The sequence below is a fragment of the Nyctereutes procyonoides genome, unplaced genomic scaffold (assembly GCF_905146905.1).
Source record: "Nyctereutes procyonoides isolate TBG_1078 unplaced genomic scaffold, NYPRO_anot_genome, whole genome shotgun sequence".
NCBI lineage: Eukaryota > Metazoa > Chordata > Mammalia > Carnivora > Canidae > Nyctereutes > Nyctereutes procyonoides.
The window spans coordinates 21,720,906-21,747,858 of NW_026575146.1; the positions used below are offsets into that span (position 1 = coordinate 21,720,906).

General features: G+C 44.2%; 1 protein-coding gene across 11 annotated transcripts in view; it reads left to right on the plus strand.

The window, feature by feature from the left end:
* Positions 1-26,953, plus strand: part of AFDN (afadin, adherens junction formation factor) — a 137,251-nt gene that overhangs the window by 92,869 nt on the left and 17,429 nt on the right. For all 11 annotated transcript variants that reach the window (XM_055309919.1, XM_055309922.1, XM_055309923.1 and 8 more), the window contains 9 exons: positions 1,489-1,592; positions 3,764-3,850; positions 18,609-18,674; positions 18,886-18,959; positions 19,407-19,525; positions 20,938-21,132; positions 21,777-21,868; positions 22,397-22,582; positions 25,415-26,413. In XM_055309919.1, the coding sequence (XP_055165894.1) occupies positions 1,489-1,592; positions 3,764-3,850; positions 18,609-18,674; positions 18,886-18,959; positions 19,407-19,525; positions 20,938-21,132; positions 21,777-21,868; positions 22,397-22,582; positions 25,415-26,413 (1,922 nt within the window). The remainder of the gene's footprint in view (positions 1-1,488; positions 1,593-3,763; positions 3,851-18,608; positions 18,675-18,885; positions 18,960-19,406; positions 19,526-20,937; positions 21,133-21,776; positions 21,869-22,396; positions 22,583-25,414; positions 26,414-26,953) is intronic.

The window sequence follows — 26,953 nt, forward strand, 5'->3', positions numbered from 1 at the left end:
AAGCTGGGAAGAGTGAGCTCTTGCCTTGGCAGTGGAGTTTGCTTCGGGACTTCCCCCGAGGCTCCCCTGGATGATTGATTTCAGGACATAGGTGATATTTCATCATGATCTTGGCGTCCCCACCTTATTCCATATGTGTCAGGTGATAGCACAGCCTATTACAGAGATGCCTTTACAAGACTTACAAAGAACTCGGTGTTTTCTTTTATGACATCAGTGTTTTTAATTCTTCACGCTCAATTCTTTGTAAGCCAAATAAAGAACTACTATGTGCTCTCAGTTTATATTCCTTTTGTTTGTCCTATAACATGATTGTGTGAGAGGAGGCTATAAAACCAACCAGCACAGACTCATACCTGATCTGAGATGCATTCCTTCAGCTAAGAAAGCAGAAAATGTCTGCTTCATGTGGGATCCAGCCTCATTGTGGAATCCTGACATCTAAAAAAAAAAGATTATAGAAAGTGTTCATTTCAAAATTGTGGTAATCATTCCCTCAAACAGGGGAAAGAGAAGTTGTAGGTTATGTTTTAATGAAAATGGATTGAAACAGTGATTTAAAAAAAAAAGATAAGTTTATATCTTTAACTGTACTCTTGTGACATCTCCATTTTCCCTTACTGCAAAGAAAACCTTATAGGTGCCCCAAAATAACGGGCGAGCTTTCCTCACTGGTGGAATCTGAGAGTGCAGGAGTGGCAGGTGGCATCATCTGGGGCTCTCCCAGCCCCAGGTCCGCAGGCCGCGCTGAGGCCGTGCGGAGTCGGGCACGCAGTGTGCTCCTTGTAAATGGTAGCTTCTAGTAATAGTGAGACTGCTTTGGAGAAGATTTAATTGTGCAAGGCCTATGTGATAGGACTTTGTCAGGAAATTTCTGAGTAACATAAGATCTGACTACATGAATGACTTATTTTGAATTGAGAAGCTTAGGTTTTATAAAGATGTCATTTGTTCGTGATGGGAATATCAAAGATACTCCTTAAAACATTATACAGTGATTCTAAAATTTGTGAGAAATGTTAAGTGACTAAGTAAGGAAATCTGGACAGAGTCACAAGGAGTCCATCCTGCAGGGCAGATACTGCCTTCCTGGAAACCATGGAGCTGAGTGTGCTGTGGGACAGTGCATGCCCGTGTGTACTCATGTTGTTGCCGGTCCCCGTTGTGGAAAGCATCCTGGGTGTTGTTGAGGGGAGCCTGGGCCGCAGGAGAGGACTCACAGTGTGATTCCGTAATTTCTCATACAAGTAAGGAAGAATGTGCTGTGGAACAAAAAAGGAGGGAAGACCAATTTCCCTTTTCACTTGGTGTTGAATTCCATTGGACCCAAACAAACAGTGATTGTGTCTGATAGTTCAGTTTTCAGAGGGAGTAAGGGTTGTAGAGAAAGGAGGGCACAGGTCGTTGATATGTGATGTTGCTTCCCTTCTTGAAGATGATATAGCTGACATGCTTTTCAGTTTCATCATTTGCTTGTTTTCTCCTCAGGATTTTGCAGGTTAATCCCTCATGCACGTTCACCAGGTACTTGGACAATATATTTTGAGGGTGCAGATTACGAGAGCCATCTTCTGCGTGAGAACACGGAGCTGGCAAGTATTGTGAGGGTGATGGGTGGAACACAGAGCTGTGTTCCTTACGATTTGAAAATGTAATGCAAACCCGTTCCTTGATTATAGTAAGCATTGTTGTGATAAGTATATTTTAAAATCATCTTTAAATACCAATTTTATTTTTAAAAATCTGAAACCATGATTTATATATATATTTTTTCCAGGCCATATATATATATATTTGTGTCCATAAATAAATGGGATTTTTTAAAAATAAAGCATATTTCTACCCACAGCTATACCAGCCTTAATGTGAATAGATATTTTGAAGAAGGTATTAATGAAATAGCCTTACGAATTTTATCAGAAAATGTTTTTCATTGGTAGAAATATTTTCTCCTTATAGCTGGTTCTACCTTTTTTTAAAACGTATCATGTCGCTGATATTTTGTATCTTTTGAAAGAGTAGTCAGTCTCAGTGTTTGCTAGCTTTACACATTTTATGGAAAATTCTGCTTTGCTCTCTGTGGAGAGTTTTAAACAACAAAGAATGTTTTCTTGTGCCCCAGAATGTGATGGCAGACACAATTGTCTTGTACTGCATATACTGGCATATTTCTCATTAACATATCAGTCAAGAAAAAAAGAAACAAATGAATTTTTTCCTTTTCGAACTTCATTCTTGAGTTCATCTAAATATCTTTCTATAATTGCCATTTTCATTTTTGAACCCACTTAAGGGTTCAGAGTAGCAAACCCATGTGCCAATACTTCTTTCAAGGTTCCAGTGGGTTGGGGGTCATTGCATTATGTGTGATTCAGTGTGGCCATTTATTCACTGGTCCACTGATTCCCAGTAGGGGTGGAATATCTGGTGTGCCTAGGCCAAGATGCAGAGATTGTGGTGTGTGTATGGAAACAGCCAGAAATCTGCTAAAGCTTCGGAGACTTCCTAGTACCACCCTAAAATACTAATCAGTCGTCAGAGCTGTGTGTCTCTATTACATATCTAATTTCTGAGAAAACATAGATTATGCAAATATTATACTTAATGTAAAATCATGTAATGTATATTTTTTATATCAAATTCCAAATAATTATTAGTCATGACTTAGTAGCCTGCTTTAGATTGGAGGCTGTATACTGTCCACCTCTAGCAGCTGAGTTGGCTGACAGCCACTGTCCCACCAAAGAGCTGATTGCATGTGGCCACTGATACAGGATGTGCCCCTCATACCTTCTCTCGACCTCACTAGCGATTTCCCAAGTGGCAGCAGTTCCCAACTCCCAGATTTTGTAGGACAGTGAGTACCTTCTTGGGTGGGATCACAGGTTCTTCATTTTCTTCATGTAATCAGAGATTCCTTGGGAGCTTTCAGGTCTTAATCTAAAAGAAAAAAAAATTGGAATGTCATCTAATCTTACTTATTTCCTTAAAATGTTCTCTCACTGATCTTAGTTCTAGATTAACAACCCACATATATAATTACCACCTGTTGGCCATGTGCCTTCATACATGTGTATTTGATTAAACTATCCCTTAACGTGTATGACTGGTAATTCTTTTCTGTTGTTTTGTTCATTCTTTGTGTGAGGAGTGACATGTGTATAACATGTAACTTTGTGGACAGTTTGTTTGTTTATGGATCAGTTCAAGAACCAGCTTCTCACTGATTCAAGTAGAACTGCCCACATCATGGGATTGTCGCGGTTGGGTTGTCTAACATCCAGCAACTCTTGCATTTTCCTAAGAGACACAGATGTTGGATCATCTTGGTTACAACTGTCTTTTGCTGACCTCCCCATAGATGGTGTAAAAGGAGTTTAAATTTCTTCTTTAAACACCTAGTAATTTATTTTGAAAGGTAATAAAGTAAGATTTTAATTTTATTTTTGTGGTTGATTTTTCTAACCTGATGGTAATGGAAGTGTAGTTTTGTATTAATTACGTTCTCCAAATAATATTTAGATAGCATTTATGACTAGTTTCACCTTCACAGCTCTTGAGTTTAGTATTGATACTTCCTCTGCTGGGTTAATCCATGAGCAGTATCTGTACAACTTGTTCTTCTTTACTGTTCAGTTGCCTGTTCCCCCATGGTCTGTGCCATTTACCACAGTGAGTGTGATCAGCAGGTCAACTTATGAGTTGTCTAACCTAGATATACTTCATTTCAGCCATAAAGTAAACGTTTGTTTTCATCCTTCAGGCTCAGCCTCTGAGGAAAGAACCTGAAATAATCACTGTGACTCTTAAGAAGCAAAATGGGATGGGCCTTAGCATCGTGGCAGCAAAGGTAGGATGCAATTGGTGACGTGAGGACTGTCACACTGCATTCCTGAATGTTGAGCAGCATTGGGCCAGAGCTGAGTGCGCAGGAGCCCCTCGCTGCCCATGGACAGGTGGTGCGTGCAGTTGTGTTTTGGGGGAGGGGGTGTCACACGAATGTATCTAGGTGCTCAGGCTCACATAACTGCAGGATGGCATCTGCTCTGGAAATGGGAGTTGCAGGGAGTGTAACTTTGACTTCTGGCCAATGGTGCTCCTGAGAAGTGAGCAGAGTCAGAGTGTGATGTGTCACGACAGGCATGGGAGAAAGGAGATTCCTGAGTTTGAAACAGTGAGGTCTCGCACGTGGTCGGAGGTGGGACATTAGACATCCTTCTCAAGTATTCCTGCACATGGGCATCACTGGGCATGTGTCACCCAGGCAGACTGTGGCTCCCTGTCCGGGTGGTCTCTTCCAAGGGGCCTGGAGAGCATGTCCTTCATCTGGGCTGCACATGGGCTCTTTGTGGGGGGATTGTGAACCAAGTGCACCCCAGCTGTCCTTAGTGTAAGTCCTTGGGAACAAGCAGGGATGGCATAAAGCAGGGCTGTGCTGAGGGCTGTCTGCATAATTTTAAACCTGTCCTGCGAGGCAGGAGTGGACTGAGGGATGTGGCGCTCTGGTGGTTCTGGAGCTCATGATCGAGAGGTGAGGGGTTTTTACTGTATATTGACACCACAGAGAAATGACAGGGACTTGATGGAGGGACATTTCAGGAAGCTGTGTCTGCAAAGGGCGTGGTGTGTAGGTTGAATAGAAGAACCTGAGACCACAGGTATGATTCCAGCTGAAATCAGCTGGCCGAGGCGAGCCTTTGTAGGTGTGGATGGAAGGGGGTTGCCTAGCATGGGGTCACCCAAGATGGGCCAGAAGAGGGTAGGTCCAGAGCCTGGTATGGTAGTACAGCTCATAGTCCAGAGTCCCTTACATCTGTTAAGGGTCATGCACATGGGCCGTATTTTCAGACTGTCCTAATTTAATAATTCACAACTCAAAACATTTGGAAATATGAATGGAAAGGTATTAGACATGGACTATTTTCTGTTTACCATTTGAATCAGATGCTCATTTTTAGGGAAAAAAAATACCCGGATGATACATTACCTGGCTGCACTAAGATATACAGGAAAGCTCTAACGTGCATGTTTTCTGGTGTGTGTGTATACATATACACATTTTCTTTCCAATACTCGTTGGAATATTAAGTACTAACCTCTGGGGTGGCAGGGCCACCATTTATTAGCACCTCCATCTTTTCTAGCTTAAAAAGTTATGCTATTAGTAGAGAACTACCTATTTTCTGAAGATTCAAGTCTGATTTATGTAAGCGTCTTTGATCCTTTCCCTAGCACCTGGTGATGTGTAAAGGACAGGCGTGTACCCAGTGAGGCCCACATGAGCACCCCTGCCCTCCCCTTAGGCCTCTGTTCTTGCCAGGCAGCCAGGTATCAGTGGGCGGTTAGAACCAGGAGATGGGCTGAAGTCACAGTCACGCCTTGATTCCCATACCTGTGCCCGTGGGTGAGCAGGGGAGGGAGGGCACTGGCCAAAGGCCTCTGATCTCCCCCAGGACTGCTTCCTGCTAAGGGTCTAATGACGGGCAGTGGGGAGAGTGCACTTACTGCCAGGTGGCATCCCTCCATCTTCCTATAGACCGGGGCAGGAGAAGGAGTGAGAAAGCAGTGAGTGAGTATGGAGGACAGGACCTCAACTGAGGCCTATGAGGAGGTCTCTATGTGGCGGTGCTCAGCCAGGACCAGTGATGACAGCTGGTCTAGGGGCCTTCTCCCCCGCCCCCACCCTGTGCTGGCCACAGAGCTGTGCTCGTGTCCTCTCAACCAGCTCTTCACCCCCACCTCTGCTGACTGTATTCTGTTCGTATATGCTTTCCTGCAGGGAAGTTTGGGGAAGACCCTGTTCTTTCTGTAATGAGGAGGAAGTATTTGGTTATAAAAATGGAAATGACTCTGAAATCCTTGCTATCACAGAAGTGTTTGTAACTTGTGGTCAGAAATCATGGTAGCACGGTGGTGACTGACTGCTCTTAGCCTCACGTAAGTTGGGAACACGGAGGATTTAGTTTCAGGCTACATGGTGGTCTTAGGAGGTCTTTGTTGTTTCACTAATACTAGAATAAACTCAGTGTGAAAGTAGTAGCTAATTGTTAGGGTGACATTTATTCTAAGAGAGTACTGAATGCCTGTTGTGTGAAAATAGAGTATAATTTTCACTTTTTAGCCTTTCAGTCTCCAGGTTTCTTTTGGTGTACTGACATGTTAAAAAAAGAGATTTGAAGAAAAAACTGGAAAACACCAGTTTTAGTATTTGTAATTTGGATGTAGGATGATACAGTTGGGGCTTCATGGGGAATAGGAACAACACAGGGGGTTAGAAATTGTAAAGATCACCTTTTTACCACCTGAAGCTGGTGTGGAGAGCACGGCTCCTGTCACATCTGCGGCAGACTAGCCGATGCCTGATTCTTGAAAAAAGTGTGCTCTCCTTCCCGCCCCCTTCTGCGTGGCTCCTGCCACAGGCCTCCCCTCAGAGTCGAGAACCCGAGGCAGGGAGCACCTGGTGTGTCTCCGCCCTCATCTCACACACACCCCTTGCTCTCGCCCTCTCTCTTTTTCTCTTGCTTTCCTGTGCACACGTGCTCTCCCCTCTCGCTCTCTCTTTCTTTCACGGGCGCTCTCCCTCTCTTTCTCTCGTACTCTCTCTCTCTGTTGCACTCTCTCTCTGTCTCTCGCAGCAGGCCCCGTGAGGGTAAGCTGGGAAGGTAGCGTTCTCGCCAACATCTCTGGGATTTCCACACTCTTGTTTATGGTCTTTTTAAATGCTTTCCACAGGGAAAGTATAAAGTTAGACTAGAAAAAAAAGTAATGATACACATTTCTTGAAGAGATTCCAGATTTGATGTTAAGGTGGTTAATTTATCAGTTTATCCAGTAGATTTAATACAACTTGAGTGTATACTTGGCTCTTGTGCCCTTTCTCCCACTGAGAACATCTTTATCAGTAAATACCCTGATCACTTGAGGGGTGAGGCAAAGAACATCCCAATGAGTGAATGACATCAAGAGGTCATTATTTATTCAGGGATACGTGTTGGATGTCTAAACGCCTCAGGAGAAGGGAGATCAGTGAAGGCCTTCCTGAGGAAATGCCTTTTAGGCTGAAACTTCAAGGGTGCCTGCGTGTTAGCCAGGTGGAGGATGGTGGGCAGAGAATTTCAGAAGAGGAGCGCCAGGCGAAGGTGCAGCCAGGTATCTGGAGCACAGGAAGCATGGCAGAGGTGCATCTGGGAGAGAGGGCGTGAGGCCCTGTCTCCCATAGCAGCGTTGGCATACTTTGCCTACAAGGGGCTGGATGACAAGTATTCTCTGCTTTGTGGACCATGGGGCCTCTGCTGCGGCCACGAGCTTGTGTGGCCTCAGTGGGAACACAGCCGTAGGGCAGTGGCCAGTGAGGGCATTTGGCTGTGTCCCAGAGGAACTTAGAGTCCCTGACATCTTGACGGGGTTGTGCATTTACTGTAGGTCGGGGAGTAGCCATTGGAGGGGTTCACATAGTGTAAGGGGATCAGAGTGAGGTTTTGAAAGTTTATTGTTCGTCCTTTGAGCCTGCAAGTTTGAGGGGCTCAGAAGCACCAACAGAAGGACCAATAGTAATTAAGCTATTAGGTCCCAGTGGAAGGTGGTAGAGGCTCGGCCTGGGAAGCAGCAGCAGAGGTGGGCGGTTCACTGGCTGGAGGCAGGTAGAGCACGTTCACTGGGGTCAGGCACTTTGTCTTGTTCACTGCTAAGGGTTAACAGTTTCTGATGCATCGTAGGTGCTAATACATATTCGTTGAATAGTAATTTTCCATGCAAACAATGAATTGGCTGTAGTGGGTGACAGAGAAACAGTAGAATGTACCAGGGTTCTGTCTTCAGCTGTTGAGCATGTGGAAGTGGCTTTCTCGAAAGCAGGGCTGGGGGCAGGGGAGAGATTTGGGCAACAAGAGAGTCAAGTGTTCAGTTTTGAACATGCTGCATTTGAGATCTGGGATGCCTATGGAGCCAGGCAAGTGGATATGTTGTGCAGCAGACAGTTGAGTATATGGGTATGGAAGTCAGGGAGTGAGAGCCAGAGATGCTCAGAGAAAGGAACTCACAGAATATAGTCTAGAATATGGTCAGAACTGGACAGTGTGCCACTTTAAGAATGAACAGGGCGCCGGTGCCTATTCTTGAAATGAGACCCGAATCTTGCAGTTCCCTTGTATATCCTCTTGCTTCACACAACCTGTTTTTCCCCAGTTTCTTTGTAATGTCTTTGGAATTAGGAAAGGAATGTTCAGCAATAAAAGAAGTCCTTTAATTTATACACTTTTGCTAAAACAACACCGTAGCTGATACATAGTGTGGGTCTGCATAAATTATAACAATAGAACAGATTTATTTTGGAGATTTCAAGAATGTATGTGAAGCACAAGGCAGGCCAGTGCTGGGGCGAAGGGTGGGGAAGGGTTTCAGCACGACTGGGAGACTGGGAGTTGTCCCTTCCGTCCTGCCCTGGCACAGCTCAGGTCCTTCGGCAGTCTGATGCCATGGGATGCCTGAGCTCCGGGCAGATCTTGCGTGTGCGCCGCACGGTGCTGTCTGTCATCTTGTTCCCTGATTGCTGCTGGAGCCTGGATGCCCCACCAGCTGGCTTTACCCTTAGTAATGCTTACTTGTGTCTGTGTATTTTGTTTTCTCTTTAAGCTGTTGTGGTCTTTGTATCTGGCCCAGTCTTTTTTTGTTTTTTTTTTTTTTTTCCTAATTAGTGTGTGGCTAGCTGCTGTGAGCCTGGACGATGTTTTGATGTTAAGCTCCCTGACGCCCCTTCCACATTGCGGTTCAGTTTTATGAAATCCAGATGATTTGGAACAGTATGTGTGTGCAGTTTACTTCTTTAAAACATTGCTTTTGGGGAAGTTTAGTATGCTCCTTCTTACTCATCTGTGGGACAATACGATGCTTCCTGTTTAATTTGGATTTTTAAAATACAAACAATTCCCTCTTTATTTTTCTAGCTCTTTTTAAAGTTTAATAAAGTACAAAATGAACAAAAATCAGAGCTGACTGGTTACGTAAGAGCTTGAATGTGGCACTGGCTCCAGTCCGTGCTGATAAATGCCATACAGTGTCCCGACGTCCAGCTCAGACTTGTGCCGACCCGGGTCCTGAAAGACCAGCTGTGTGGGTTGCTGTTGAGAACCAGGGAAGCACACAGTTGTTTTTTCCTCAGTTGGAGAAGTTGCTGTAGTCCTGAGATCAGAATGTGGTTCTCTGTTGTCGGAAGAACAGGATCGGTGGTGAGTTTCTTTAGGGTGTCGTTGTGGATGTGGATGTTCTTGTGCAAACTCTGAGCTGTGATCCTTCCAAGAATGCTCCTGCTTCCATTAGAACTTGTTTAAACCTGCCAATAATTAACTTGCTCATGAGGCAACCATTTACTGTAGCTTGTGATTCCACACCCAGGGGTTTGTTGCTATATTTTAATGTTGCACATTCTTTAAGTTCATAAAAAATAAAAAGTTCCTATACCCTTTTTGCACAAGGAAGAACCCCATAAATTTTCTCCTGCTGATCACAGTGTGGTGAAAATTGCTTGAAATAATACCAACTGCCGTTGTATAACTTACTGAGAGTAAGTGGTGTAACTTCTCATGGGCACTTTGGGTGGCTTTTACTGTCTCTAAAACCCATTTTTGCTAAAAGTGAATCTAAAAATGATCATTTTAAAGGTACTTAGGATATATTATCATTTTATTTAAAAATGAATAGTTGAGTAGTATCTTAAAAATGTGTTAGTCTGTTCTTTTGGACTCTGCTGATTTTAAGTTTTTAAATCTTAATTAGCTTTAAACACAAAAAAGATTCACGTGCCTTACAAAAGAGATGGTGCAAACAGTGTTTATTAACGTAACATGTTCTCACTGTTTGAAAAGTAAAATCTGGACGTGAACTACAGTTAAGTCCCTTGAAGAATTTGAGACTTTCATTCTTAATTTTCTTTAATGTCCTTATTGTGACCACCACATGGGAAAGACCTAGTCGGAAAGATGAAGTCAGGAGCTTCTTGGTTCCTTTTTAAAATCATTTTCAAAGTATCCAGTGCGACTGCATTTCTTCCATGGAAGTGCCAGAAATAATTTTCCATTAAGTGGAATGAAATGACTAGTGCCCTCCATGGCTGTTCATGAATTTGGAAATAACGTTTTATATTTTCATTCTAAAAGCAAAATAGCATCCCGGGTTTCGGCACCAAATCAAATACATACATACATACATACATACAAAATAGCAAATTATATAAAAGAATAATTTTTTGCTTTCTTATACTAATGGTCTAAGTGCTAATTTCTTGGATTGATGGGATTATTGAGTTTTGTTACAGCACTGGCGTAACATAATAGGAACATGAAGTGTTAATACTCCCACACGGTGGGACTCTTGGTAAGAAGTGATCTTTCTGTGGCTTGCTGGACACAGGGAATCACTGGTGGAGCGCTGGGTCTGAGGAGGGTTCAGACTGCCTCAGCCTCCCCTGCCCGCTCTCAGCGAGCCGGGGAGTCAGGACACACCTCTGCAGGGGCCAGTCCCCACATGAGCAGTGCTTCTGCAGAAGCCAGGAGCTCGCCTGCGTTGATCTCACTCCTTTCACACCCAGAGGCACTGTGAGAACCTTGGGAAAGCCCTGCTCTCCACACACACCACCACGTGTTGCGTGCAGTTTCTGGGGATCCACGGGCCTCCTACAGCCTCTCCAAGGGACCCAACTTAAGAATCCCGCCCGCCCCCCCCCCCCATTCAGGTCATTTCCTTTGTTTTATAAAGAAAGAAACGATAGATGTGATGTGTTCGTCTTGTGTGTGATGCTCAAGAGACGTGAACAGGGCTGGACCTGGGGCCTGGCTCACAGGAGCCACGCGGGGACTTGTGGATGGCACCGCACCTGTCAGGGAGCACCTGGCGTGAACTTTTGGTGTCTTTGAGGGTAGAATGTGTATCAAGAATGAGTTTTATTTCAGAATTAAGGTAACTCCTACGAAGAAGAGAGCTTTGCAGTGTTTTTAAAACCCTTGTCTGAATTTTGATAGTTTATGAATGAGAACTTGTCTGGTGAGAAGTAAAGCAGTTTCCGACCCTGAGAGGAGCACGTGGCAAAGTGTTGTACCGACAGCCTGATGAGTTTTCAATACCGCTGAGCTCTGAAGTCCCCCAGCCCACTATTGTTCTGGAACCTTCAGTAAAGGGCCCGGACTGTGTCTCCAGCCCTGGGAACAATAGGCTTGACTCTGTGCCTGCATATCTTCCTTCCTCCTGCTGCCTTTTTTTTTTTTTCTGGATTGTGTTTAATGATGTTTTCATGCTGTTCGTCATCTCTCCTCCCCCACACACTCAGTGTGCCACGGAGCGTGGGAGGTGGAGGTTCCTCCTGATGGAGTTTCTGTGCCCGAGGTGAGCGGACCTCACCCTCCGGCTTCCCGCAGGTGCACGAGCAGGCGCCCAGACCAGCTGTCTGTCCGACTGTCCGGAGCCTCCTGGCCCCTGCAGCCGGTTGTCGCCTGGGCGTGCGGCTCGTGTCTCGAGAGTCCTGGGCAGAGTCGGGCGCCTGGCAACTGAGGTTTCTCTGCCTCCATCGGTGCAGCCAGGAGCCTGTTTCGGTAACTTACTGCCAGCCTTCCTCTGCCCCTTTCCCCAAGTAAAGCCCGGGACGCTCTCGCTAACCCGTTCCCCGCTGCCCTGTCCTCCTCTTGCGCAGTAATGCCACCTCCCTCCTAACCCCTTCTTTCCCTTTTCAAGGAGAGAGAAACAAACTCAAGATGCGCTTTAACCTTAAATGCTGAGACCACACATGTGGTGATCTCTGTTACTCCGTTTTCATTGCTTTTCTAAGGACTGAGGATGTGGCTCTCTGCTTTTTTTTGTCCAGCTTGGCTGGTGTACCTCGGTCACCACTGACCACTCTCTAGGAGTCTGGAGTGACTTTGGAGAGGGCAGGCACCACACAGCAGCCCGGGCACCGTACCACCATATTCTTCCCCCAGGTGTCTTCAGAAAGGACAATGTGTTTTTGACATTTAAAACTTTGCTTCTCATTAGTTTAATTAAATTCTAAAATTGTATTTAGTGTAATTCATAATCCCTGATGCTTTTGGAATATATAACTGCTTTTCAGGAGCCCCTTTTTTAGAAGGGAATTTGAGGGGCACCTGGGTGGCCCAGTTGGTTAAGTGTCTGCCTTCAGCTCAGGTGATGATCTCGGGGTCCTGGAATGGAGCCCCACATTGGGCTCCCTGCTCAGCGGGGCACCTGCTTCCCCCTCTCCCTCTGTCCCTCACCCTGCTGTGCACTCACTCACTTGTTCTCTCTTTCTCTCTCTCTCTCTGTCTCTCTCCAATTAATAAGATCTTTTTTAAAATTAAAAATAAAAGAGAAGTTGATTTTAAATGGGTAATGGATAATTCTAGATGATCCAACTTATTAATCTTTTAATTTTACAAATAAAAGACTAAAAATACAGTAATATCTTCAAATGCCAGTTTAGGTAGCTTTAAACAAGTAATCCTTAAAGTTATTTAGCTTTTATGTTTTAATGATTGTGGTTACTCCTCCCATGGTTGGAAACCAGGTTGCATAACGTTATATATTATATTGTGGTAAAATCTGTTTTTTACCTGGTTATCTGCCTAATTGTAAATTTATTGCTAGTACCTGTGCTTACTAGTAATGTATAGTATGAAAAGTCTAGTTTTGGAGTAGTGTTGTCCAATAGAATGTGTGCACCATCAAGGTAATTTTAAATACTGTATTAGCTAAATAAGAAAAAAATTAATAATGTTTTGTTTTATACAATGTATCCGAAATGTTATGATTCCAACATGTAGTGAATGCAAGTAATTAATGAGATATTTCAGGTCCTTTATTCCATAAAAAAGCTTTTATATCTGGGTATAATTTGTACTTAACACATTTCAATTTGGATGAGCCACATTTCAGCCACATATTCAGTATAGCTACATGTGGCTTATGGCTGCCGTATCTGACAGCAGTTTTATAGTGTCTAATACCATTCCACCAACTTTTGAAAAGCTGTTTCTTTATATTTCCGTAATTGGCTTCAGTTAATGTTTATATTGCTCATATTTACATTATTTTACTGACAGATGTGTTACATTGGTACTTAGCAGCAAAACACTCCTGGACCCATTCTCCTGTCTTAATTAGAAAAGTAGTAGACTTAGGGTGCTTGGGGGACTCTGTCCCAGGGTGAAGCATCTGCCTTCAGCTCAGGTCATGTCTGGGTCCTGGGACCGAGTCCCCCATTGGGCTCCCTGCTGCCCCTCTGCTTGGTGTCTGTCTCCCTCTCTCTCTCTCTCTCTCTCCCCTTCCTCAAATAAGTAAAATCTAAAAAAAAAAGAATGGATTTGCCATACAAATGCAGTTTTCCTAGGCTAGGTTAGTGTGTGCGTTATTATTCAGAAATAAGACATAAGTGATTAAATGTTGCTAAAATTTTGTTTTATACAGTTTTTATCATAGTGTATAATATTCTTATTTTTATTCAGATGAAGTGGGGCAGGTAGTGAGAGCTCTGTAATGTTAAGGAGTTCTTGTAGGTTGACAAATGGTAAGTTTGCCTGGGTGCTCACAAGAACTGATCTGGCCCCAGTTGGAGCGACAGTTAGCAGGGGCAAAGCAGCACCTCCATGCCCTTCTGTCCAGCCTATCAAGGTGGACATTCCAGACCAGGGCTGCTGTGGCCAGATGGAGACAGTGGGTCCCTTAGAGTCGGTCCGAGAGATGTGATATTTTGGGTTGAAAGTAACTACCCATATTGTGTGTGTGTGTAGTTAGAAATTTCTTAGACTTCTTTGATTTCTGAGTATCTGTCTGTAATTTTGTTTTTCTAAAATAATTACCAGTAGAACTGGTAATTTCTCTGTGTAACAGTTGTACTTGCAGTTTTTTATGACCGGTTTATGCCTGTGCAAATGAAGTTGCAAATGAAGTATAGATGGGATTCAAATAAGCAGAGGTGGGAAGGGACCAGAGTGGAAGGAGCGAAGGGAGATCCAGTGGAGTAGGTCACTAAAGAGAATGTGTTTACAGAAAGGTAAAAGGTTAGCAGGATGGCAACCTGTTTATAGAAATTTAAGCAGTGAATCTTTTAGATAAAGAATATTTCTAGGTAAGTAGTGCAAGGTTGACACTACACTAGTAGGATTCAAATATCAGTGAAAGCTTGGATACTTCTTTAGAATATTCTAGATTTACATTCTTCACTGGTATATCCCCTTCTATATATATATATAATGTATTTCATCATTCACCATTAGTGACCTAATTAAAGTCCATTGTATGACCAACCTTAAAAGGATCTTTTAGAAGCCTATTGGGTGTTTGGAATTGAGTTCTCTAATGATTGTCTTGTAATTCCTAAGACAAAGACCTCCTTTTCTGACTAGGAAATGCGTGGATAAATTGAACTTGGAATTAAAGATGTGATTGTAGCTTAGAACATAGATAAATTCCATCATGTGAGAAGATAGTAGCATCTCTTAAATGCTGTGCCTTTCTCATCATCCATACCTGACAGTAATGGATTGGAGTGCTTCTTCCAAAACAATACATGTAGTGCTGTAGTCAGAAATGCCGAGGGTTCCCAATTTTATAAACTAGTGAAGTTTCAGTGTTACCAGTGTTTGTTACCAGTTCAGTGTGTGATGGCTGCATCTGCTGCTTCCTAACCCACTAATACTAACGTGTCCATTCAGTAAGATTCTGGACTGTCTCATGGTAGGTTTGAGAGTAGAGAGTTGACTATATAGGAGGAGCAGAGAAGGCAGCGACCAGGGAATGGAACTGGGGGGAGAGCCGCCCATACTATCACACAGTTGGAGCACAGGACAGAGTAACCATCTGGGGCAGAGAGGTGAGGAAGAGCTTCTATTGTGCGGATGTTGGGAAGGTCTATGGCTTGGTGAATGGTAGCTGGTGAGCCCAGGAATTGAATGACAAAAGCATTTTGGCAGACGCATTGCATCAGACATTTTGTGTGGAAAGTACAACATAAACAAGGGCCAGAACACGGAAACAGGATGGAGAATGGGGTCATGGGAAGGACGATCTGGATCGGGCCCCGTGTATCATGAGAGGGGCTCAGAGGGTGTGGTGCTTGGGGAGGCCGGCAGGATAGCCACAAGGAGTGCTTGCCAGGACTGTTATGAGATTTACACTGGAAATTTGAAGGTGTGACGATCACGATGCTGTCCAGTGTCTACACTACATCATCAGTTGTACTTGAATATGTAAACTTAGACTTTGTAAACATCACATTGCATGAAGGATATGAAACTGCCTATCTAAAGGTGCTACAGGGTTTCAGGATATTTACATATTGTTTGCCATTCATATGGAGTTTCCCATATGTAAGTATGTATTAGTTCTCTAAAATGTAAAATGTTCTGTCTCCCTTTCTGATATTTCCCACACATTAAAGACTCCTAACTCTGGAAAATGAACTAGGGGTGGTGGAAGGGGAGGAGGGCGGGGGGTGGGGGTGAATGGGTGACGGGCACTGAAGGAGACACTTGACGGGATGCGCACTCGGTGTTATTCTGTATGTTGGTAAATCAAAAACCAATAAAAATTAATTTATTAAAAAAAATAAATAAAATAAAAATGAAAAAAATGTAAAATGGTCGTGGGATATGGGGCCTGGCAGCTCCCTTCGGGGGTGTGATTCCTCCTCTAAACGAGGAGGCTAAAAGCATAAAGGGACATAGCAGCAAAGCTACTATTCATGGTGAGGGTAGAACCATCCCCCTCTTCCCAGAGTGAGAATTGTGATAAAGAAGCTAACTGATGGACAAAAGAGAGTGTGAGAGCAGGGCCTTGGTGTAGGGAGAAGCAAAACTGTATTTTTGTCTTTTTCTTTTATCATTCTATTTTGTTATTTTAGAAAGAAAAAGAGTTCTCTTACAGTTTGTCTAAATGTTATTTTTTCCATTATTAATAGTAATCTTTTCTTATAAAGAATATCAGGAAGGGAGAGGTCTTGGTTTATTATTTTAGAATGTATATATTTGGTATTTAATTTTTTATTTCACTGTTACTAAAAGTATTTTATTATTACTGGTAAACATTTTTCTTTTCAAATATGGTAGTAATTGAGTATCTTCTGATAAGGACAATTTTTATAATCTGTACTGCATCCTGAAGATGTCAGTGCCCACCATTGACATTGAAACTGTATCCTGAGACGCCACGAGCATTGCTTCTCCCTAGCCCGATGGAGAACTCCGGAAACAGGTGGCTATGCTCTTAGAGCCTTTGAGGAAACAATCTGGCCTCAGGTGTTAGGTGTAAGGAAATACCATGTACCATTTACAGAAAAGGAAAAGGGGGATTTTCAGTGCCCCAGTCAAAATTATTAGGTACAGAGAAGACTGTTCTGGAATGTAAGCTTTGTGAGGGAAGGGGGCATTTGTCTCCTTCATGGATGCACGTACAGGGCTTAGGACAGTGTAAGGAGGCATTCAGTGACTATTTGTTGAGTGAGTGAGATTGTCATTTAAACATCTGAGTTGTTGGGGGTGCCTGGGGTCTCAGTGGTTGAGCATCTGCCTTCATTCAGCTCAGATCATGATCCCAGGATGCTGGGATCAAGTTCCACGTCAGAGTCCCTGCTCAGTGGGAAGCCTGTGTTTCCCCCTGCTTTTGTGCACATGCGCGCGCGCTCTCTCTCTCTCTCTCTCTCTCTCTCTCTCTCTCTCTCTCTCAAACAAAAAAAAAATAAAATCTTTAAAAAAATAAACAGCTGAGTTGTTGAATTAGTCAATCACAGATTACATAAAAGTATAGAATATATGGAGGAAATGATTTAATTAGATGACATGTGAGGGAATTCCCTGTACCTTGTAACAGATAGGGTTGGGGGTGGAGGCTGCCTTAGAAGTAATTTCCCTGAGTGCGTGTTAGGTCCCTGGGTTCAAAGAAACCCAGCATTGGCCTGAGTGAAGTTGGGTCAGAGGTTTATCTGTTGTTCTTTTGCTAAGTGATGTGCTAAAATATAGAAAAGTCATCATTTATTGAGGGCCTACTATATATATTTTTTATTGTGACATTTCAAATTTACAAAAAAGTACAAGCTTCCCCAACTGTCTCAGTGCTTTTTGTAGCTTGTATGTGTGTGGCGGAAGGACCAGGTACAGGTCATAGGTTGTCCTGCTATATTGGAAGTGCTGGATGATTTCTGCAGGGCAGGCATGTGTATGGGAGGCAGTTGGATGTCTGGCACTGTGCAGAGCTGTAGCAAGGGGACTCGGGAGTTGTCCGGATACAGACAGATGGACACCGAGGAACCCATGGGAGTGGAGGGATGGGAAAACGGAGGCCAGTGGGGAGCTTCACAGAGGAGACTTGATTTTTATCTTGTAGACAACTTTTATAAATTCAGTTCACAGATAATGTAACCACATGAAATTTGAAACATACTGTTTCCTGAAGTGGAGTTTTGTTAAATTGAGACATTTTATACCATTTTTTATAACGAGATACATAATAGATGGTTTTAGTCCAAAACAGTGGCTCATGCTAGATTTGCCCTGAGGGGAGAGTGGGGATGGCCTCAGCCATGCTTGGCAGCCAGACTGTCCCGCCAGACCTGCTCTGTGAGCAAGAGGGTGAAGTGAAGAGTTCTCAAGTAGAAATGATGTGCTTCCAAAGCGTTGTAGAAAATCTCTTTCAATTAAGTCATTTATTGAAATCATGGTCTTTACAACTCTCTGTGATACCTTTATATTTTTGCTTTTATGACACAGTACTTTGTAACTGTTGAAGTTACCCTGAGCTAAGGAACATGTATTCCGTTATGGAACATTGGTAGTAATAAAAGTGAGATTCCACGCATGCGATTGCTTCCTTAGGTTGTTCCGATAATTATCCACATTTGATGTTTAGGTTGCAGTTGTAATATCCAAGTAGAACATTGGTGATTTCTGTACAAGAGTTGCATGTGTTCCTTAAACCAGCTTCACAGCAGTTGCTTGTCCTCTGGTGATAGAACATGAAGTACAGCTGGTGTGCATCCGTGTGGATTGGGGCTCCTGGCTTCGGTGTTCACCTCAAGTTATAGTGCATGACGTTTACATTGAATCTATACAGAGGACTTTTTACATACTGTTCTAGGACTACCTAAGTCCCCCTTCCTGTATGCCACAAGATGTTTCCTCTTGTTTTAAATTTTAAAATATAGCTTTGGAAAGAATAAGGGGATATATGTAAATATTGGAATATAAAAACACTAGTAAATGACTTTTACATTAAAGTGATTAATAGTGTATTAATACATCACGAGGGTAGCTTTAGCTCACTTAGGGCTCTCAGAACTTATGTTGAATTTCCTTTAGGATTCCAGGTCTTAGTCTTCTCATCAGCTGGTTTATTAATTGATTTTTCAGGAGTACTTTTTGTTCATTTAGAAACATAAAATACGTACACTTCCTGTTCCTTCCTTTATGTTTACCAAATAGAGTATTGATTTTTTTAGTACTAATTTTCATGTGAAACCAAAAATCAGAACTTGTGTTGCAATTATCCTTGTGCAAATTTTATTTTTTGTTTTATTTTACTGAGTATTGTATTTTTTACTATGCATTGTCAAGCAGTGTTTCCTTGTTTTTGCTCAGGGTGCTGGTCAAGATAAACTTGGAATCTATGTCAAGTCTGTTGTAAAAGGCGGTGCTGCAGATGTGGTTAGTATCATTTTTAAAGTTGTAAGTTTTCAGTATGTCCTATTCAACAGATGGCCTGCAGTGTGCCCACGGATGCTTGTAGTCCTAGCACACCGTGTACACTGCTTGCTGACATACAAATATGAGCTTCCTTACTATTGACTTTCCCCTTCCACCTCTTGCCCTTGGCTGTCCCTACCGCCCAAAATACGTGCTACCTGGGTATGCACAGGATGGACGCCTGGCTGCGGGTGACCAGCTCCTCAGTGTGGACGGACGAAGTCTGGTAGGACTCTCTCAAGAAAGGTATCGTTTATGTATTTGTTGTTTAAAGCTCGATGTTAACATGTTTAGGGATACTGCACATTTGCAATCGGAAGACAAAGAATAAAGCTAGGAAGCTATGCCCTTACTGTTCACCTTTTTAAATGTAAAACGGTGTATGTGACACCTCATTTGTTACCAGATTATAAATATGTATTTTGGTCTGGAGCAGTTTCTTGGAAGCTTAAAAAAACCCTAATCTTAGCATGCCCTGGGAATTTCTGAGTATCATCTTACTGTTCTTAATGTGATAACAGGAGGTGTATGCTTAGTTAATCTTTAAAAGAAGGGAATGAGCAGTAGGTAATGTGTCCGAAGGTCAGACTGTTCCTCAGAATTGCCGATGGTTGCTCTGGTTACAGGCCAGCATTGTGAGAGCAAGCACTACATTTCACTTTCCTTACCTTTGTGATGCTCGCTTCTTCCTAGGGCGGCAGAGCTCATGACAAGAACAAGTTCTGTGGTGACACTAGAAGTAGCAAAGCAAGGAGCAATTTATCACGGCCTCGCCACGCTGCTCAATCAGCCATCCCCAATGATGCAAAGAAGTAAGAGCTTATTGTGGAAAATCGCATGCCGCCACCTCCTCTTACTATCGCCAATAATAGCTGGCTTGTGCTGATCACTTACCGCATGCCATGCAGTTTACGGTCATGACCTTCTCCGTAGTCACGAAAACTCTGTGGATTAGGTGTTACTGCTTTCATTATCCCAGCTGGGGACACAGGCGCTTCATTCAGCACGACGCGCAGGATGTAGCCAATAAAAGCAATGAGGGTGGGCCGCTGACCTTCTGGCCACGTGGTCATTCACTGAGTCCTTGCCCCCAGGGGCCCTGTGGGCCTGGCCGGCCACCAGAGAGGGTTTCCATCCCCCTGGCACTGGGCACTTAGTCGTAGTGGTGGGTGATGCATGTTATAAAGTCTTCAAAGAACAAGTAGAATTCTCTACTGAAACGAGGTCTATGTGTGTGTATGAATACATATTCCAGTATTGTGTGCAGAACACGTTTATCCTGATATATGGACTTCACTTTAAATTAAAAGCTCATTTATTTAGATAAGGTAACCTGTTAGTGGGAACCATGATTTTGTATCTACATCAAAAATCTCATAATAAAACCAATATGAATGTAGGGCTTTCTAAGAGGATTAGTTCAGAAATCATAGGGAAGAAACATTAGGACTCCTATTACCTTTTAAATCAATATATATTTGCCTTTACTTGGCTAACTTTATGCACAGCCGCCAGATCTGGTCTTGATGGAGCTGTCTTCTCCATTGAGGTCAGTGTCCTGGTAGCTTTAAAGTCCAGGACCTGAGGTCCACCTGATGGTAATACAACAGCTTCTGAGAACTTGGGCCTACCGTTACTGGAATAAACAAAAAGCATGTCTTAACACAACCCTGTGTGGTAGCCTAGGCCTTGAATCCGCATTTCTTACTTTTTTCATGACATCATTCCGTATTGGTGGTCTAATGTCATAGCTCATGACATTAGCTCAGTTTCCAAGAAGCAAACCTGACTGTGAGTTAGAACAGAGAACACAGCAAGGCTGCCACACAGGGAGACAGGAAGCCAAAGTAGAGAGTGGACAGTCACCTAGCTGGTGGCAGTGCCAGGTGCTGAAAGAATCTGTTTTAGAAAGTGAGAGAAGTATATTTGTTTTACTTTTAAAAAGTTGCTTTAAAAGTAGTCTTAGGACTTAACAGGTAAACTTTATGAGAAAATAAGCTTGGAAAGAACACCTTTATCCATCAAGGCCAGTTAAATGTTGCTTTTAAGATTCTCTAGAAAGATTTTACTCTTAGGTTAAAAATTACTTTATTTCTTTGGCTAAAAATAAGGTCTTATGAAATTTTTAAATATTTGTAGATCACCTTTCTTTAAAGACTAAATAAGAGTGTTTAAAATAAAATCTTGAACAAATGAAGAGAGCCTGAATGCACTTTGATTACAGTTTCAGACCGTCGTGGCTCAGGTAAACCCCGACCAAAGAGTGAAGGTTTCGAGCTCTATAATAATTCAGCTCAAAACGGGTCACCTGAGAGCCCTCAGCTGCCTTGGGCAGAATACACTGAACCCAAGAAATTGCCTGGCGATGACAGACTGATGAAGAACCGGGCTGATCACCGCTCCAGCCCCAACGTGGCAAGTAAGCGGGATCGCTTTGGCCCTTCCTTTCCTGGCCTTGCACTCTTGTCCCAAGACAGCACGGTCACAGCGTGAAGGGGACGCCCTGTGCTCTCTTAGTTATCAGAACAGTAGGATTATCTGCATATACTGGCTACCTGAGAAGTGCTTTTCATGAGACATATCAAAAGTAATGTTCTTCCAGTAGGAAATAAAAACTAAGCTGGAAAACCTTGGATTCAGTTGATGCCCTAGCCGAGCGCATTGATACTGTCTCTAGCGGGAGTTGGCAGACTGCCTTGGGAGCTCAAATGGTTTTTATACTTTTAAAGTGTTGTTAACAAGAAGAATCAGTAGAAGGATGTGCAACACATACAAGGTTTGCAGAGCCTGAAATATTTACTATCTGTCCCATTGCCAGAAATGTTTGCCAGTCCCTGGTCTGTAGATGAAACCTTGCAGCTCTGGTTTCCAATTATTCAAGAGCGGGGAGTGGGTCTGATGAGCCTTCGTCTCTCACATGCCCTACTTTTGTGTCTGCGCTAACTCCTCACTGGCAGTTTGAAGATGCATGACACATGGTCACTACCCTTACAGAGCTCTTGTCATGTTGCATCGAGTGTTTGTCTAATACTAAACTGTCTTTTCCCTGACTCTTTCCAACAGATCAGCCTCCTAGCCCTGGAGGGAAAAGCGCGTACGCCCCTGGGACAACAGCTAAGATAACGTCTGTCTCCACTGGGAACCTCTGCACTGAGGTCAGAAAAAAACATCCTCACTATGGCGAGCACTCAGTCTTCCCGTGGAAGACCTGAATTATCTCCTAAAACTTGCACTTTGCACATCAGCAGTGTTTAGAATTCCTGAGTGCTGCTTTATTTTTTTTTTTTTTTAAATTTTTTATTTATTTATGACAGTCACAGAGAGAGAGAGAGGGGCAGAGACATAGGCAGAGGGAGAAGCAGGCTCCATGCACTGGGAGCCCGACGTGGGATTCGATCCCGGGTCTCCAGGATCGTGCCCCGGGCCAAAGACAGGCGCCAAACCACTGCGCCACCCAGGGATCCCTTTATTTTTAACATAATAAGGAAATTATCTTTAAATTAATAAGCCAGGGGAAAATAAAATGTTTTTCTTTATTCTCAGTATAGGATCAAACACTTCTAATTTTTAACACAGTTTTAAATATATGTATCTGCTATATTTTAAAACAGATCATTGGAAATTAATCTATGTACACAAATTGTGCCAAAAGCTCACTTTTCTGTCTTCTTCTCATTTTACAGGAACAGACCCCTCCTCCTAGACCTGAGGCTTACCCCATCCCCACTCAGACATACACCAGAGAGTATTTCACCTTTCCAGCTTCCAAATCCCAGGACCGGATGGCTCCTCCTCAGAACCAGTGGCCAAATTACGAGGAGAAGCCACACATGCACATGGACAGTAATCATTCCAGTATTGCAATTCAGGTTAGAGAGGAGGATCCCACGAACATTTGCAGCCCTCAAAGATAAACCATTCTGACAGGGTGAAATCTGAATGATTTCAGATATATGGTTGTTACCCTGTAGGCAGCACTGTAGCCGTTACCTTGTCTTCTTTGCTGGTCTCCTGGTTTGCTGAGTAAGAGGGGAGAGGCAGGATACAAATGTGAAGAGCAATGCTTTGTTTCCTTGATGTTAGATTAGTGTTAGTAATAGGACATCCTCATTAGAGTTTGTGAGGCAGGATCCCCAATTCAAGGAGTGAGAAATGAGGGATGTTGTGTTTTTCTGTTTGTACCAGCTGTCCAAGTGCTGGGACACAGACCTAACCATGGTCCCTGCCTGTGAAACTAATGATGTGGTTGAGAAATGAGACAATAAAGTCAGTTCAGTGTAGTAAGTCATGCTGGAGATCTGGGTCCGCCCGAATGACACAACTGCCCTTGCATCTACATGGGACTTGGACCTGGACCCCCCCGCGTTACATTTACATGACAGCTCTCTAAACAGAAGAGCTTTTCAGACTGAGGGAGAGGGCTCGGAGATGTGCAGGAACCTGGCTCCAGGAGCTGTGGCAGGCCTTTGCAGCCTGGAACTACATTCCAATGCTTGAAGTGATAAGCTGAGGGTTTGGGTTTCATCCCAGTTAGTGGAGAAGGGAGTGTCAGTCTGGGTAGGTGAGCTGCAGAACATTATCAGATGTGTTGTTCTGTTTAGAAAGATAACTTTGCATTGTAAAAGGTTGGGAGAAGAAATGTATGCTAGGAAAGAGGTGCAGTCTAGGCTGTGTCACAAATACGAGTCCTGTATAACGAATTCTGGATGTGGTGCTTTAACTGCGGTGGTCAGAGGAGCCTGGGGATTGCCATGGGGCTGAGCTGAGCCGTGAAGGCCAGGGGAACAGAGGAAAGGTCATAGTTGTGGGGAGGCAGCATGAATCATGGTTCTCAGAGGGCAGGAAGTGTCGTCTTGCCTTGTCCACAGGTCTGTCCTGTCTGATTACCCCCACAAGCCCAGTTTCTCTGGGAGCGTTGGATGCCTTCCTCCACCCATCTGCCAGCTCTGTCAGTGAACTGGAGTTAGCTGGGAAAAGAGACCTTCCTCCAGACTTCATTTCACAATGAAGTGCTTGTGTGCCCTGCCTCCTCTCGCATATGTTGTTACCCTTAGGGGCATCTCCTTCCCCTATGTCAAGATATAATGTACACGTTTTCTCCTGTTGCATGGGAATAACATTATCAAGCTCCACATTCACAGTATGTGTCTGCTGTTTTCTCTGCCTGACCTCGGAGGTAGAGGATACTTCTAGAAGAAGTCAGGAAACAGGTCCAGGGGTTGATGTGGATCTCAAAATGACTAAGAATTAGGATAGGACCTGCCAGGGGATCCATGGAGAGATGGGGTGGTGGGTGCACAGGACCTAAATGAGTCTTCAAGGAAAGCAGAGGAGTGACTTGGGAGTCCCTGGGAACTGCAGCAGAGGGAGAGCAGATGGGCAGTCTGAGGCCTGAACTCTGAAATTCTGTCTGTTCTATGAACAGCAGGTGTATTGACACGGTTGACTCTTGAACACCATGAGTTGAAGGACTCATGTCCACTCTTATGCACGTGTTCTTCAGTACAAGTGCTGCAAATGTATTTTCTCATCCTGATGTGCTTCTTTATGACGTCTTTTCTGTAGCTTATTGTAAGAACACAGTAGATTAGTAAGACATACAAAATATGTGCTCACAACCGTTTGTGTCGTCCATAGGCTTCCAGCCAACAGTAGGCTGTTAGTAGGTAGGTGCTGAGGGAAGTCAGAAGTTGTATGTAGATTTTTGGCCACCCAGTCTTCAGTGCCCCCGTCCCCCACCTTATTTGAGGATCTGTAGATGGCCCGGTGATGTGGAAGCCATTTCTGTGTGCAGAGTGAAGCCATAGCAAAACGTGGACAATAAATGTTCCATTTTCCTATCACACTGTTTTTTCAAGTGATATTTCATTTTTTTGTTGTTGGTTGATTTTTTTTAAGGAAAGGAAACAGCTTATTTTCCAGATTTGCATGTTCACTTTCTACACATTAACAGGACAGGGGAAAAAAAAGTTGACATCCTGGTGAATCATTTCTATCAAATTAAACTACTTTTATTCATGCTGTTGTGCAGACTTCAGACTAGACTAGCCCTTTGGAAGAGAGGGTTCATTTCTGTCTCTTCCACACGTACACAGAAGTTCATGTCCAGCAGATTTATAGCACTGTGTTTTGTTCTAAGATCGGAACAGAGACACCCAGGTGCATAGCTTGTCCTGGCGCATGCCCAGTTCTGTCACAGTGTCCCCAAAGCCAGTCATCAGCTGGTGGAACTGTGGCTCCAGTGGCTATGATTTGATCATTACTCTTACTCAGAATTTTACTATGGAGAAGTAAATTTGTTGCTATTCATGTAATTAGACCAAACACATTCATCCTTTGAAAGTCAGCTGTGTGAGGAACCACAGTGCAGATGCATGCAAGGGGCATCGTCAAAGAGTGGGGAAGGCCCCACTTGTCCAGAAAGTACCCGGATGTCTGTGTGTTGTATGTTTTTGCCAGTGTTGCAGACAGAAGTACAGCTCTTGCACAGATAAAGAAATTCACTGCACCTGCTCTCCATCCCCAACATGTTACCTCCGCATCGTGCACCCCACAGAGCTGGACAGTCTCAGCCTCTGTTTGACACTCACCTAATAATTTCCCTAAAATGTGTTCTCCATGAGGATAAGATATTTATGAATTTTTAGTAGTTTTTTTATAAGCAGCTGAAATAGAACAGTTTTCCTTTTTGCTTTTTCCAGCGTGTTACCCGTTCCCAGGAGGAGCTTCGGGAGGATAAGGCTTACCAACTAGAGCGGCATCGGATCGAGGCAGTCCTGGATCGCAAGTCTGATAGCGATATGTGGATCCATCAGAGCTCCTCAGTGGGCTCGAGCACTTCCAGCCAAGAGCACCTGGACCACCCCTCCAAGGCCGGCACCCCCGCTTCCACTCTGACCAAGAGCGGCCCTGGGCGCTGGAAGACGCCAGCCGCTGTGCAGCCCCTGCCTGTGGCTGGCTCCCAGCCAGTCCAAACTGACCTGCCCCCACCACCCCCGCCGCCCCCCACGCACTACGCCGGAGACTTCGACGGGATCCCAACAGACCTGCCTCTCCCGCCACCTCCTGCCAGCCAGACAGGACCTGCCTCTGCTCAGGTGGCGGCTGCAGAGCGGAAGAAGAGGGAGGAGCACCAGCGCTGGTATGAGAAGGAGAAGGCCCGTCTAGAGGAGGAGCGGGACAGGAAGCGCCGTGAGCAGGAGCGGAAGCTGGGCCAGATGCGCTCCCAGTCACTGAACCCAGCCCCGTTTTCTCCTGTAACTGTCCCCCATGTGAAGCCAGAAAAACCTTCTACACTCCAGAGGCCCCAAGAGACGGTCATTCGGGAGCTGCAGCCCCAGCAGCAGCCCCGCACGATTGAGCGCAGAGACTTACAGTACATTACAGTCAGCAAAGAGGAGCTGTCCTCAGGAGATAGTCTGTCCCCAGACCCGTGGAAGCGGGATGCCCGGGAGAAGCTAGAGAAGCAGCAGCAGATGCACATCGTGGATATGCTGAGCAGGGAGATCCAGGAGCTCCAGAATAAGCCCGAGCGCAGCGCAGAGGAAAATGATCGCCTGCGGAAACTCATGCTGGAGTGGCAGTTCCAGAAGAGGCTCCAGGAGTCCAAGCAGAAGGACGAGGATGACGAGGAGGAGGAGGACGATGACGTGGATACCATGCTCATCATGCAGCGCCTCGAGGCCGAGCGAAGAGCAAGGGTAAAGGGGAGAAGTGCTGTGGGCATGCGTCTCTGTGCGTGTCACTCGTGGGGGGTTGGCAAGGGCCCTGGCCTGTAGTGGGGTACTGTAGCTACTGCTGCATGCAGGCATCCTGCAGCGTGAACCCTCTAACCCCTCTAACCGGGTTAAAGGTAGACTTTGCAAAGTCGTAGACCATCCACATGGAGCTCTGCTGTTTTAATTTAGCAAAGTTGTTCCTGCCCTTCTCATTAACGCTTTAGTTGAGCAAACAAGCTAATAACCACTAACCTGTTAGTGACCAGTAATAATCCTCATCAGGGGTTGGCAAAAATGTTTTCTTAAATGGCTGGAAAGTAAGTACCTTAGGCTTTGTGAGCCGCACAGACTGTCTTAATGGCACAGCTCTGCTGTCGAACTCTGAGAGCCGCCTTGACGGACCGGTGAGCAGCCAGGTGCTGTGCGCTTCCCAGACAGTTGCGAGATGTATGCTGACCCCTGGTCTCGATTATCAGCACTGGGTGGTGGGTGACGAAGACTATTGAGAACTTCAAAGTTAAT